Source organism: Camponotus floridanus, unplaced genomic scaffold (genome assembly GCF_003227725.1).
Source record: "Camponotus floridanus strain SB8 unplaced genomic scaffold, Cflo_v7.5 scaffold129, whole genome shotgun sequence".
Classification (NCBI taxonomy): domain Eukaryota; kingdom Metazoa; phylum Arthropoda; class Insecta; order Hymenoptera; family Formicidae; genus Camponotus; species Camponotus floridanus.
In genome coordinates, this window is record NW_020229247.1 from 104980 (window position 1) to 118499 (window position 13520).

Below are 13520 nucleotides of genomic sequence, written 5' to 3' on the forward strand. Positions count from 1 at the left end.
GATAAAATTTGAACAATCTGTGACTTCCCTTCATAATCATTCGCAGGCGACATTGAACGATTGGATGAATCGCACATTGGCGAGTCGCAACATCAGCCTTTCCAATAAGGAGCAATTATCATCGGATGGCAAGACCAATCAGACGAAGGAAGCGGAAATAGTGAAGGATACGACAAGCGGCACCGAGGACGTCGACAAACACGACGACATCGGCGACATCTCCATCAGCAATATCTCTGATGTAACCAACATCACGCTCGCGCAGAACAACATCACCAAGACGATCTACGACACGCATCAGTATTACAACAGCACCTTCATCGTCGACGCCGAGATCTGCAAGAAGTATTGGGTCGACTTGGACAATCATCCGGAACTCAGAGTCAATCATCTGCTCAGTAAAAGTCATCGACGCGCCGCGGTGAGAAATTCTTTCTTGATAAGGCGATTGTTATTGCAAAAAAATCGATTAAAAAATATATATATGTATAAATAAAAGATCAATAAAAATGTTGAAATCGATGTCAATTCTTTCAGGAGCAGATTTTTTAAAGATAAATTCGAAATAAATTCGTTGCAGACTGTCAAGTTGAAGTTCGATTTCCCTTTCTACGGATACAACGTGCGCAACATCACCATCGCCACCGGCGGTTTTCTGTACACTGGCGACTACGTGCACAGCTGGCTAGCAGCCACCCAGTACATCGCACCGCTCATGGCGAATTTCGATACCCGCCTGTCGAATTACAGTTATGTCAAGTACGCTGACAACGGTGAGTCATCGGATTCTCCAACAAACAGCGTCCGAAGGACGTTCGTTTTTTACATTTCTCTCTTTTTCGAACGAGAGCTATATCCATAGCCAATCGCCATCAATCGAAACCCAATGTCTAGAATTCATTTTCGCGTTTCTTCTTGCAATAGGTTAATGTATATAGATTTTTGTTAAAAAAAATTAGTCTTCTTGTTTTCTTTCATCTTAATCATTCATAAAAATTCATCGAACTCTTCTAAGATTTTCTCATTCTTTACCGTTCGCGAGATAAATCAGGGATCAATTTATTGGTTCTAACAATTTTAAGAATTAATCTAGGCTTATACGAGCAATTTAAACAAATGGATGTTGAAATATATTTTTATTTATTGAAATCCAATCATAATAAATCTAAGATGGAACGCATACAATTCTAAAAATAAAAAATATAAAAACGCATTGGGTTCGACAATTACTTTTGTCTCTTCAGCCAATAATAATAAATTTTAATAAAATTTGGACGTTAGATCGAGCTTACAGTTACTTAACATTAAAAAATGCGTAATGTTAAGTAACTGTAAGCTCGATCTAACGTCCAAATTTTGTTAAAATTTATTATTATTGGCTGAAGAGACAAAAGTAATTGTCGAAACGTCCCAATGCGTTTTTATATTATTTTATTTTTAGAATTGTATGCGTTCCATCTTAGATTTATTATGATTTGATTTCAATAAATAAAAATATATTTCAACATCCATTTGTTTAAATTGCTCGTATAAGCCTAGAGTAATTCTTAGAATTGTTTAAACACACCGAGCTGGCACATTCCATTTATTATTTCTTGGTTCTAATTATGCGCTAAGCAATTGGTAGCAAAGAAACGGCGCAAAACATTTGCGATAAATTCGCAGCGACAGGTATTATATTTTCTTTTCGTTTCACACGCAACAGGCACGGCGTTTACGGTCGAATGGGAGAAGGTGGTGCTACACGACCACCCACAATCCGGCGCGTTTACTTTCCAGGTGACCTTGCATCAGAATGGCGACATCGTGTTCGTCTACTCGATGATACCGCTGGTGATCGAGCGGATCGAGGACACGATGCATCCCGTCAAGGTCGGTCTCAGCGACGCTTACATTATGGATCGGACTGTATTCTGTGAGTATTGTTTTTGTACCGTTTACAGACGAGTGTTTAACGTCGCGTCGATTACGTAATAACGTTTGCATCATCGCTATTAAATATTAAATATAAGAAAACATGCGTGTGCATCTCTCTCCAATTGTATATCTATCTGCGGAATAAAGAATGTTGCAACGCATATAAAACCTTAAAATAGTGATGTGGACAAAGTTATTATGCAAAAAATATATGTACTATCCGTACAAATATCTACAATAAATATCTACAAATAAAATTTTTCAAATTCAATTCGAAAGAGTTTTTATATATATTTAAAGAATTTATATAATAATGATGAATATAAAAATATATTTATATTATAAGATGCTTGAAATAAGAAACTGTGTAATAATCTCTATTTATATTTTATTTAAAAAATTTATATTATATAAATTCATTATTATTATATAAATTCTTTAAATATATATAAAAACTCTCTCAAATTGAATTTGAAAAATTTTATTTGTAGATATTTATTGTAGTTATGTTGATAAATATATTAAATATATTAAAAATTACATATTCCCCCCCGAAAATTCGAATCACCGATCTCGTTTTGCAGTTGTGCGCCGAAAGACCATCTACGAGTACCATCGCGTAAACTTCAACCGACAAGACATAATGAACTGTACGGTCATCTACTTGAAAGCTTTGCCCACGTGCCTCAACTTCGACAACTGTTGGGACTGCCTGACGAAGGTGCCTGGTTTTGACTGCAAATGGTGCTCGGATCTGAACAAATGCAGCACCGGCACGTCCCGACATCGGCAGGAGTGGCTGCTCAAGGGCTGCGACGTCCGTAATATCAAAGAGGAGAATAACTGTCCGGCGCAAATCACGACTTACAGGGGTGAGGAATACGATCATGACGGTCACGTACATCCCGAAAAGCCGATCACTGCCAACGAGATAAGCGCCAAGCAGGAGAGACACGATAGCAGTCCCTTAAATAACACGAGTAAGCCATTATTCGTTTGCCATTCGTTGCTCGGATAATGTCCATCAATTAAAAAAAAATTGCACGACATGATTAGTTTCCGCGACTTTCTAATTCAACATCATTCGATGATTAATCGTAGGTGAAATAATCGAGGCGCAATAGTTATATTTTTTTATCTTACTTTTTTTTCAAAGAATATATAACGCAAATTGAACTTATTATATATCGAGAGACTCATTCCATTTATTTTTCAGCTCCAAACAATATGAATATGGGCGTCTCGGGAATAATCGGCATTCTCACCATCATTGCTTTAGTAGCGGGTCTCGCGGGTTGGGGCATGTATGCCTATCGCAACCCCCATAGCACATCGGGACAAATGCTAATCAGGGTAAGAAGAGTGTATATTAAATTAAAGACGACACATTCTTATGGCTAATATTACGCAAATCATCTTATCGATCTTACATAAGCTTATTGTATTTCATCATTATTAATCGATTGCTTGCATTGATTTTAATTATTGATTCGCTGACCAAGGATTAAATGTTAATAGTTGGTTTATCTCTCTTAGTGAATCTTTTGATTACCGTTATTTTCTTGCTCTAAAGTCTTAGATTTCCAGACATATTAATTTTTTCTAACGGATTTCTCACTTGTCGTGGGATTTCAGTATCGTCCGAGCCAATGGAGCTGGCGAAGAGGCGAGGCCCGTTACACGGCCGCGACCATTCATATGTGATGAGGTGTCGACGGAGATCAAGTCACAGTCAACTGCGAAACTGTCGGACCAAACTTCCTATTAACTGTACAGCGTATCGAGTTTGCGCACATATATAAAACGTCTACGACGACGCGCAGAACTCGTCAGGCTTGTATTCAATCGCATAAATACGGACAATCATTTCCATTTCATTTACGACGACACGTGGAATCGATTCACGCCAACAAGCAGCAAGAGAACGTTTTATTTTATCTTTTTCTTTCGGAAAAATATTTGATTATAACATATAAAAGTTATGGTATATTTTTTACTTACATGTACAATATATGAGACTATATCTCGTACGCGAATAATTCAAGAATAATTAAAATTGATCGAGGGAAAATTTATTTTGTTGAAAATCTGACATTTATTTGCTTAGACGAGTTTGCGAAGTTTCCAACGATTGCGAATGATTTGATGTGACATAAATTAATGTCCAAGAGATCGCTCCGCACGATCGAATGTATCGAATGGAGTTTTCGATAGGTGTTTTCAGAATATTTTCAAAATGCAATCGATGATCCAAGTTGCAGAGATGGGAGATATTGGAAGAAAATGACTCGCGACGGTTTTTCGCAATGTATTATATGATAATACGATCGTATAATATATCGGGGTACGGACGATTTCTGAGATCACTTGCCCGTCCGTCGAGCATTTATGTGATTCTTAACAGCACATGGTACATTTTGTTATTGTTTAAGAATTCGTTTTTCTTTTTTATCGTTAGACAAATTGCAATAATTGTTTTATATACGTAATATTCGCACGGCAAAGAGAGAAACGTTTAAAAAAAAATAAAAAAAAGGAAAAAAAGTTTTCGAACATTTCGAACGTTCCGAGCTAGCGTGTTGAAACTACAGTTTGATGAATATCTCGACTGAATGTCCTCGAGTAATCGATAAAAAAAGAAATATATTTCGATTCAGAATTGAAACTGATTGAAAATTCATCCTTAAAATTATTTACACGTTATTGTATACACATTCCAAAGTATATCTATAATTTCGAAATCTACGAAGCTATGTACAAACTGTAATTTCATCGGCGCAATTTATATTACATATATAATCATATATGTATAAATATATGTATAAATGTATGTATAAATAAATATTACATGTGTAATTATATGTATACATATATGTATATATATATTACATACATAATTTTTTATACATATATATACAAATATATTTTAGAAAAAGATGTTTTTTTGAAAGAGCACTTTATATAATATGCGTGATATGTTAAAAAAATTAAAAGATAAAAAGAAATTGAATAGCACACGAGATATAAAGATTTTATATAGCATCTAAAATATATATTATTATAGATCCTGAGAGTGTATATAGTAGTTCTACGAAGCAATATAATTTTTATCTAATTTTAAGTATATAATTCACACTGTCAAAGGGTGCCTTTTTCATAAAAATTTTCAATCGACATATCGTATAATAAAGCAACGAAGAAAGAATCTGACAAGGAAAAATCTCATTTTGTAAATCGCGAAAGAAACGTTGCTTAAAACGCGGCTCGAGATTCAAAAGATTCGTTTCGGTCCTGCTTTGCAAAATTCGAGAGAAACGCAAATTGTAAAAAATATTGCAATTTAAATAAAATAGTCGATCTGCGTCGATTTATTGTCACTTATTGAGATCAACGGATTTCATCGTGACGATGAGCGGACGACGGACTGGAGTGAATTATTGTCAAATTATTGTGAACGGCTTTTCTTACATTATTGTGTATGATTTAACTCATAGTTTGTGATAATAAATATTATAATTATTATAGTACGCGTAATGTGTTTTACCCGTAAAAACACCTTCCCTTGAAAAAGTATCGCAATATGTAAAATAGGCAATGTAAGAATGAAATAAAATATCTGTTTCTGATAAAAACCATGAAATATGATATAATTATCTACGATGTAATTATTTGCAAAAGTAAAAGATATATTTTACAAGTTTGCTTCATTCGAAATTATATATATTGCAAATAGCTTCCAGCCGATAAACAGGCTGCTGTTTCGTCTTGCGATTACCAGATGACACTGAATGTATTAAATTGTATTCGCAATCGCATACCTACCTGTGCTAATGCAACTCGTGTACAAACATTATAATATAAATTGCAAACAATACGTGAGATGAAATCCCAAAGTTAATAAAATACTATTATCGAATTAGGACAAATATATTTGTTAAAAAATATGATAATCTCTTGGAAATTAAAATTAATATTACTTTTATATTTTTCTCACGTTTAGTTATCTTTGTTATTTTTTTATTGATATAATTGATATTAATAGAAAAATAATTATTAATATGATGTAAGCGGCATATGTATTAAATGTTAAGGATAAATTGATATGAACATAATGTACTTTATAGTTTTAAAAATGATATTGTGAATATTAAATATTATAATAATAATATGTGCTATTTGGATGATTAATTAATAAATCTCATTTGATAAAAAATTAATTCGCGTTTTAATCATTCTGCCTTTCATCAGTCCCCTCTAGCTTTTAATATTTGTGAATATTCTATATCACAGCTTTCAATTCTGTTTTTAAAAATTGCACTATCGTTGTATAATCTATATAATAAATCTGCTTATTTTTTTAATATATAAAATGCATATCAAAAAAATTCCTTTTATATTTCTCACTTGCAATCTTTCACGTATAATTTTTATTATTTTTATTTTTATAATACTTTATATTTTTTTAATAAAAAAGAACTCTAAATAATTCTTAAAATATCGTGTCTCTTGAATGACGCTTTTCTTCTGAAAAGTAGCTTAGCAGCTTTCTAAATTTCTGTTAAATTCCGTACATGTTACTCCTATTATTCCAAACCATTATAGACTATGGTGTTGAAATCTCTGCCGTCAAGATCAACGCGCTGAAACCACTTAATTTCGCGATGAGGAAATTGCGACAAGAGCACTTTCGATGCATCGTATATAGCGCATGTTGTAGTAGCACATAGAACATGTGCAGTCCTAATACCTAATACATGTCAAAACGCATATGCGTTTTCACGGAACCTTTGACACGCCGCCATCAGGAATTTCTCTCGTACGAATTATGTAAAAAGCATATAAAAAAAGGTATAAAAATAATCCCCAAAAATCCACAAAAGAAGTCTATCAGTAAAAAGAGATACTTTTGTATTTTACTATTAAATAATATGACTAAAAGAAAACAGAATTATTAGTGATAGACATCTGTAATGTCTGTTATTATTTTAATACGGATAAAATCTTTATCAATAATAATGATAATTGTAGGATCGATTTGTCTTTTCATGAACCATCCGATATGCCTGGTGTTTTGTGAAGGTGTCTCATCCCGAGAGCTTGCTAAGGAGAGTGTGTAGTTGGCATAACGAGAGTATTTTCGCACACGAGCGGAAGCTAAATGTACGCAAAATGTTTAAATAATTATATCCTTGCTGAATTTATAACTTAAGAATATTTATATTACAATCGATAGTAGATTAATGAATTTATACTATGAATAAATTAATTGAATTTATACATGTTTTGCTTGCTTCTTGGATGTTTATTTTATGTAATAAAATAATATTAAATTATATTTAATATATTTATGTTTAAATTTGAGAGAAAGAATGTATTTTCATGAATTTGCAAATCTAACGGATGGGAATTTGTCAGATGCAAAGAATTATGTAAATTAAATGCTATGATTAAGTCGATCAAAATAGTTTACTGTCTGAATGTTATGATTTTTATTAAATATATTTTAATATTTATAATGAAAATAAATAAATTATATTTCTTTCTCTTGTAATTTGATATAAAAATTAATTGAATAATCAATTAAAAAAATATTTTTTTTCAAAAGTTATATCCTTCTTTTTATTATACAAATGTTATGTGTTGATTTCTGTATCATTGTGAGACATTTCAGATTGTCTTGAATTTATGACTCACTAAAATAAATTTCTCTCTCTTTGTATATATATGCTATTTCCTCTGAATTTGCGATGTTATCATTTTACACACAAGAGAAAAAGCGGCATCTTTTTCGTTTCCGAGATTTATTCCCGTGGATTTTTGAAACCGGGCTTTATCCGCGTTTTTATTGAGTCTTTCTACAACGAAGGGGATTTCCGGCGCGTAAAGCGCATCCCGTTTCACCTCGGCTATACGTGACAAAAGCCACTGCTTTTCGGTACATCGGGGATGTTACACTTTTTATCACGTAATAAAAACCTTTCATAGTCGCGTAGATTTCTTCTTTGTACGTCGATACTTTTTACAGAAATATATATTTCGCGGTTTAGTTATAGAACTATTCAAAACTGAAAAAGCAATTTTGCGATTGCATTAAATATTTATTAATGCAAACACATTATTGATAATCCTTTGTACTATAATTGGTGCAACGTATATATTGGTATGCTATGATATACTATGGGAACGGATATAATTTACAAAAATTTTCAGAAAAAATACAAAGATTTGATTAAATATAAAAATTCCAATTAATTAATTATTAGAATAGATATGCTCTCAATTTCGAATAAAATAAAAATTTACATTAAACAAGAATACCGTCTTCTAATGCAGGATATGTTTTAATTTCAATTGTCGGCAGATCCTCATCTCATTTAAATTAATTGTATAAAATTTACTAAGAATCTTAGAATAAAAAAAAATGAGAATGTTAAAAGCAAATGCCTGTGCAGAGGAATATCGCAATATTTCGTCGTATGTGTGTCTCTTTACAAAACGTCAAGTATTATCGAAGGATTTCGAAGCGACATCCTGGATTGCGATAGCGAAATTTTATGAGGTCGCCATCGCAATACCGGGACATCGATTCGCAGTTGCGAATATCGTGCTGACTCTATAAACGCGGTGACACGTGTGATATTGTCGCTGACGTTTATGTTGATTATGTCTCAAATGGCAATTGAAGTTTCTTTAAGTGAAGCGTCAAAATGTCACATCGAAATAAATACATACGTTGATTAATAATACGTTAAATAATTAAAATACATACGAATGTATCGACATTATAAAACACCTTTAGCGACATTTTTTCACATATAATATAATCTATTTCATTAGATATTTCTTTTTAGACATATCTCAATTACATTATTAAATTCCATTGCAAGTGCAAAATTAATAAAGTTAACTATTGTATTTTCTACCGAAATTTGCATTTCAATTTATCATGGCAGAATTAAATTAATAATAAACATGTACGTAATAATAACATTTATACTGTAAACATAAATATGTTGTGTCCTAAAATGTGTTTACATCATAATTTGGTTTATCAAACATGGAATGTCTAAATCTCAATTAATTTTCCAAATTTTATCGCTATGCTATTTTACGCATCTTTTTATAAATTTTAGTAAAATTCTGCTTGCAAAAATATTGCACTATATGTTATCTCCAGCGGAATTTTCAGCGTTTTTGCAGGATAAACAATTCATATGTGCTTCCCTTTGGAAAACGTTTGCGTTCGAGATTACTTGGGACGTGTCCCATGTTTCGCGCGGAGCTTTGGATCCGTAAAGCGGAAAAAGAACGCTCGAGAGCGCGTCAAAGAGCGAGATGCGCGCGAATGCAAATTGCAAGGTTTTAACGAACGTCTCGTAAAGTAAGGTATACTTTTGTAGCTTGCAAAGTCAAACACGGACAAGTGTCCCCCCAGGGGCTGCTTACTTATTGTTAATTCAACCGAGCCACCGAGCTCGGCGCAGGTCTTTGCTTAACGTCCGTGTTTGACTTTGGATCTAGACAGCAACCGTCGACAAACGCACAACTCACATCAGACTACAGCATTGGATTGTGCGTGGTACAGACCGTACGACGAGCTGAAACTACGCAGTAAAGGCTGCTAACAATGGAGTTTTGCGGGGTATTAAGGTCTCTTAAAACTTGAATCACTTTTTAACACGAGAAAATTCTTCTTCTCTTATTTTTAATTTAATTAATGTGCGCCAGATTTAATTCTCGACCTTATTTTCCACATTTTCCAGTTGAGCGATATATTGGTGGATATATTGGTCGTTAAAGTTATGAATTATGAGTACATTTTAATTACAATTTAAAGTATGGTTAATACAAGATATTCCACTATTATATTTTGCAAACGATTGTTTGTGTCCTTTATCCCTTCGCCATTTAATTAATACGTAATGTGTGTTTAATAATTATTTATCATCAATTAATTAATAATGTACGACGTAAAACCATTAATGTAATATGAAATTACGTCGCGATTGATTAGCATACTGCTATTATTATATACTGCAATTATCAATTCATATATGTATATAAATATTATATATACATGTTTTATCGCGATTATTATTATATATTATTTTAATAAATGTATTATTGTGTACATTGCTTCTTGCGGATTAATCGGACGAAAAAAATAAATATTTCCGATCATCCCTCGATAAAGTGCAAAAAAACCGACGAAACACGTCGAGCTTGCATCCCGTTCGAGAACAAAAAATGAAATTGCCTTCGGGCCCGTCATTCGCAGTTGCTATACTCTCGTTCGCCACGAGAGGGGAAGGAAGAGTGAAAGAGAGAGTGGGATGACAGCGGGATACACACGGCAATTTGAATTGCATCAGAGCGTGACGTGAGCGTAAAACACACATTGCCCGCGTTATCGTACAAATACTGTTCTCTATATTCTGTGCATTTATATTGCTGATCTTCTTAATGCGCCCGCACGTGTTTCGCTTCCCATGAGCTCTCCATCCGTCCCCCCTCCCCCAATTTCCATCCTCTATCGGTTACGTGTTTACAATTTTTTATTATTCCGCTCATTTTTATTTAAATCTTTTCCCTCCATCTCTCCCTCCGCCATTTAATCGAGCGAGTTTCGATCTCTCTCACGTCTCTAACGTAAACACGTGCGGGAAAAAAAAAATATATATATATATATACGGTTATTATAAATGCCGGCGTTTTTTTTCCAGAGAGAGGAATCGCGACGAGCGAAAGGTGCTTTTAATGCCGCCTGATCCATTAGGTGCATTGAATCGTAATTGAAATCGACGTCAGCGAAATAAAATTGCATTTTTTATCCTAGTTCAAGATAAATAATTTTTTTATTTCTACCTCCGCGCGTTTGAGAATCGGAACAATTAGTACGACTGCTACGAGATCTGTCAGGAAACTTGACATTATAATTTGCGTAAAGCTTATGCGGGAGCGTGGAACGTTCTTTCAGATTTTCATATCTTGTTTTCATATCTTTCTGTGGCTCTCGTGAGGCAACGAGTGAGTCACTAATTTAATGGGAAAGAATTCTCATTCTATATACGGGACATATATTGCGCAGTTAATAAAATAGGAGAGTCGTTGGCGCGGTTAGAGAGGATAATTGCTTGCAACAATTCGCTCGGAAAAGGGAATATTATCTTTGCGAGGATATATAAAATACACAGGTTTTCCCTATTTCTCCAGGGAGATGTAGTTATACTCGCTATCATCTCGTAGCAATGGTAACGGATAGTTAAAAAAAAGGAAACAATTCTCGCATGACAGAGAAGCACGGTATAAAATAAAAATTCTACCGACGATATAACGGATGATTGTTAACGACGTTTTACGGTACTGTGCTTGATGCCGCGGAATTCGTCGTGTTACATCGCACCATGTCGGCAACATTGAAATATTACTTTTGCATTTTCCCCGCAATATAAATCCCCTTCCGCAGGATGCGCTGAGATAACTGTCGTAACGACTCCGGGATTTATGATGCCTCACCGACGGGGTATTTTTTTTCATCGCCATTGTTAGACGTCGTTTATTGATTCTTTCCTGTCCCTGACTACAATACGTCTCGATAAATGTATAAAAATTTCATTTTTCCAGACTTTAATCCTACAATCTCCTAAAAGATACTACTCCCCACGTCTACTTTTGACAGATGTTAAAGTGAGCTATTAATTAGAAATGGGCTATAACAAAAAATAGAATGTATCATATATAAAGTATACCTCTTTGTCCTCGTCAAATAATATTATATTCACAAAAAGTATTCTTTTATTTTTAATTATGCATTATAAAAAATAAAAACAAAAATAAATTTTCTCAAGATTATTACGTAAGATTCTATTCGTTAAAAAAAAAAAACAGAAAAAAAAGAAAGCGAATTTCATATGCATATATTCGTCTTGAAATCGTGCGCAGATAACGCTATTAAAACTTCACCCGTTTCGCGAAACGCGCAGAAATTCACCGGTATTTCTTGCCGTTCTATTCCGCGACCGCAGAAATAAAGGAACGTTCGTTTTTTTCTGCTTTAGTTATAGGATTTTAGCGCACCCAGATGGCGACCGCGCGCCATCAAATACGTCGGCATTTACATATGCGAGGAAACCACCTGTTATTTTCCGCGTCGCATTTTTCGAGCGCCGGCAAAAGTACGAGGGATAAAAATACCCGCCGGAAAACTAGTCTCCCGGAAAAGTATTTCACCGACGTAAAAAACGCAGGGAAACGTAGGAAAACTCGCGCGGAGAGAAAAGCTTAGCTACTTTATTGGAATTATTATTCGGCAACACCGGTGCGCGTAATAAACCATCACCCTCCAAGTACATACTTGGCCAATGGAATACGTAAGGAAACAGAAAGTCACGTTGCAGAAATTTCACGTTAGATCCCTCGAGCAAAAAGTTAAAGTTCTTAACTTAACTCATATAAATAGGTCGCACGAGCGGCAACGAGAGAAGAAAGATTTAATTTTTCATCTTGATCCTTGAAGTAAATTGCACTGCGAGAACGATTCGGAATTGATAATTATAAATCTATCGTAGTTCAATTATAAATGTGATTTATCTTTGTTCAACGGAATTTTCCTGTAACGGAAAGTATCAACTTCTAATACGGGCAAAATTAAGTTTTTCTCGGCACACCTTCTATATAATAAACTCATTAAAGATAGAGCTTCGAATGTATGTAAATATATACATTATACTTATTGCATCGCAGATGTAATGGGAAAAAAAGATCGCAACTACTAAAAGCTGCTTTTCCGAAAATTACAATTAAAAGAAGAGAAAAAAAGATGATTTTAAATTATGCAAATGGAATTTCCATCCTCGTTTTATAATATCGAATTGGAATCCTAAAATATCTTGTATAATGAAAACTAATCTGAGGTAAATTAATCAAATAAACTATGCAAATTTTTCTTTTGCAAATAGTATAATATTATCTCTAATGTATCGAGCAATATAAAATAATTTTAGTGATTTGAAACAATTTAGAAGAAATCATTTCTTGCTATTTTTAATAATTTCATAACTTTTAATGTCTATGAAATTAATCATAAATGTTTTAAAAATTCCACAACATTAAATTACATTAAATTTCGATATCAGCCCTTCACATTTACTATTGTATATTGCTATCAATTTTATTCTACTGTTATTATCTTTTTTCTGGAGCTTCAATTATTTTTCTTTATTTAAATTGAAAATCTCTTTTCATAATCGTATCTCAATATACTTTTATAATAGACCCATGCTTCATGACTCTTATTGTATGTCGACTCTTTCCCTTTAAAGGTTGATGGCGCCGAGTTTATTGGTCATCGTTTCTCACCTGGAGACTCAATTGAAGAACAGATGCCGCGAATAGCATAAAGTAAACGCATTGCGCGATGATAACGGGTCGCAATCAATTGCGTGATCGTGTGCGAGTCAAACTGGATTATAGGTCAGTTCGATGCGGCAGACCTTGACTTCTCGGTAAAGAGAAAGAGAGAAAGAGCGGGTCGATGTCGAATGGCTCCAGACATTCTGGCACCGACAAGGAGAATCTCCTCGTTTTTGAACATATTCTGGAAT

At 33.6% G+C, this 13520-nt stretch overlaps 1 protein-coding gene across 1 annotated transcript in view; it reads left to right on the forward strand.

Annotated features, from left to right (window-relative positions):
- Positions 1 to 4715, forward strand: part of LOC105258699 (plexin domain-containing protein 2) — a 29903-nt gene extending 25188 nt beyond the window's left edge. Inside the window, exons 3-8 of the mRNA XM_011270141.3 lie at positions 47 to 421; positions 581 to 773; positions 1706 to 1915; positions 2502 to 2897; positions 3134 to 3270; positions 3553 to 4715. Of these exons, the coding sequence (XP_011268443.1) occupies positions 47 to 421; positions 581 to 773; positions 1706 to 1915; positions 2502 to 2897; positions 3134 to 3270; positions 3553 to 3621 (1380 nt within the window). The 3' untranslated portion in view covers positions 3622 to 4715. The remainder of the gene's footprint in view (positions 1 to 46; positions 422 to 580; positions 774 to 1705; positions 1916 to 2501; positions 2898 to 3133; positions 3271 to 3552) is intronic.
- The last annotated feature ends 8805 nt before the right edge of the window (positions 4716 to 13520 follow it).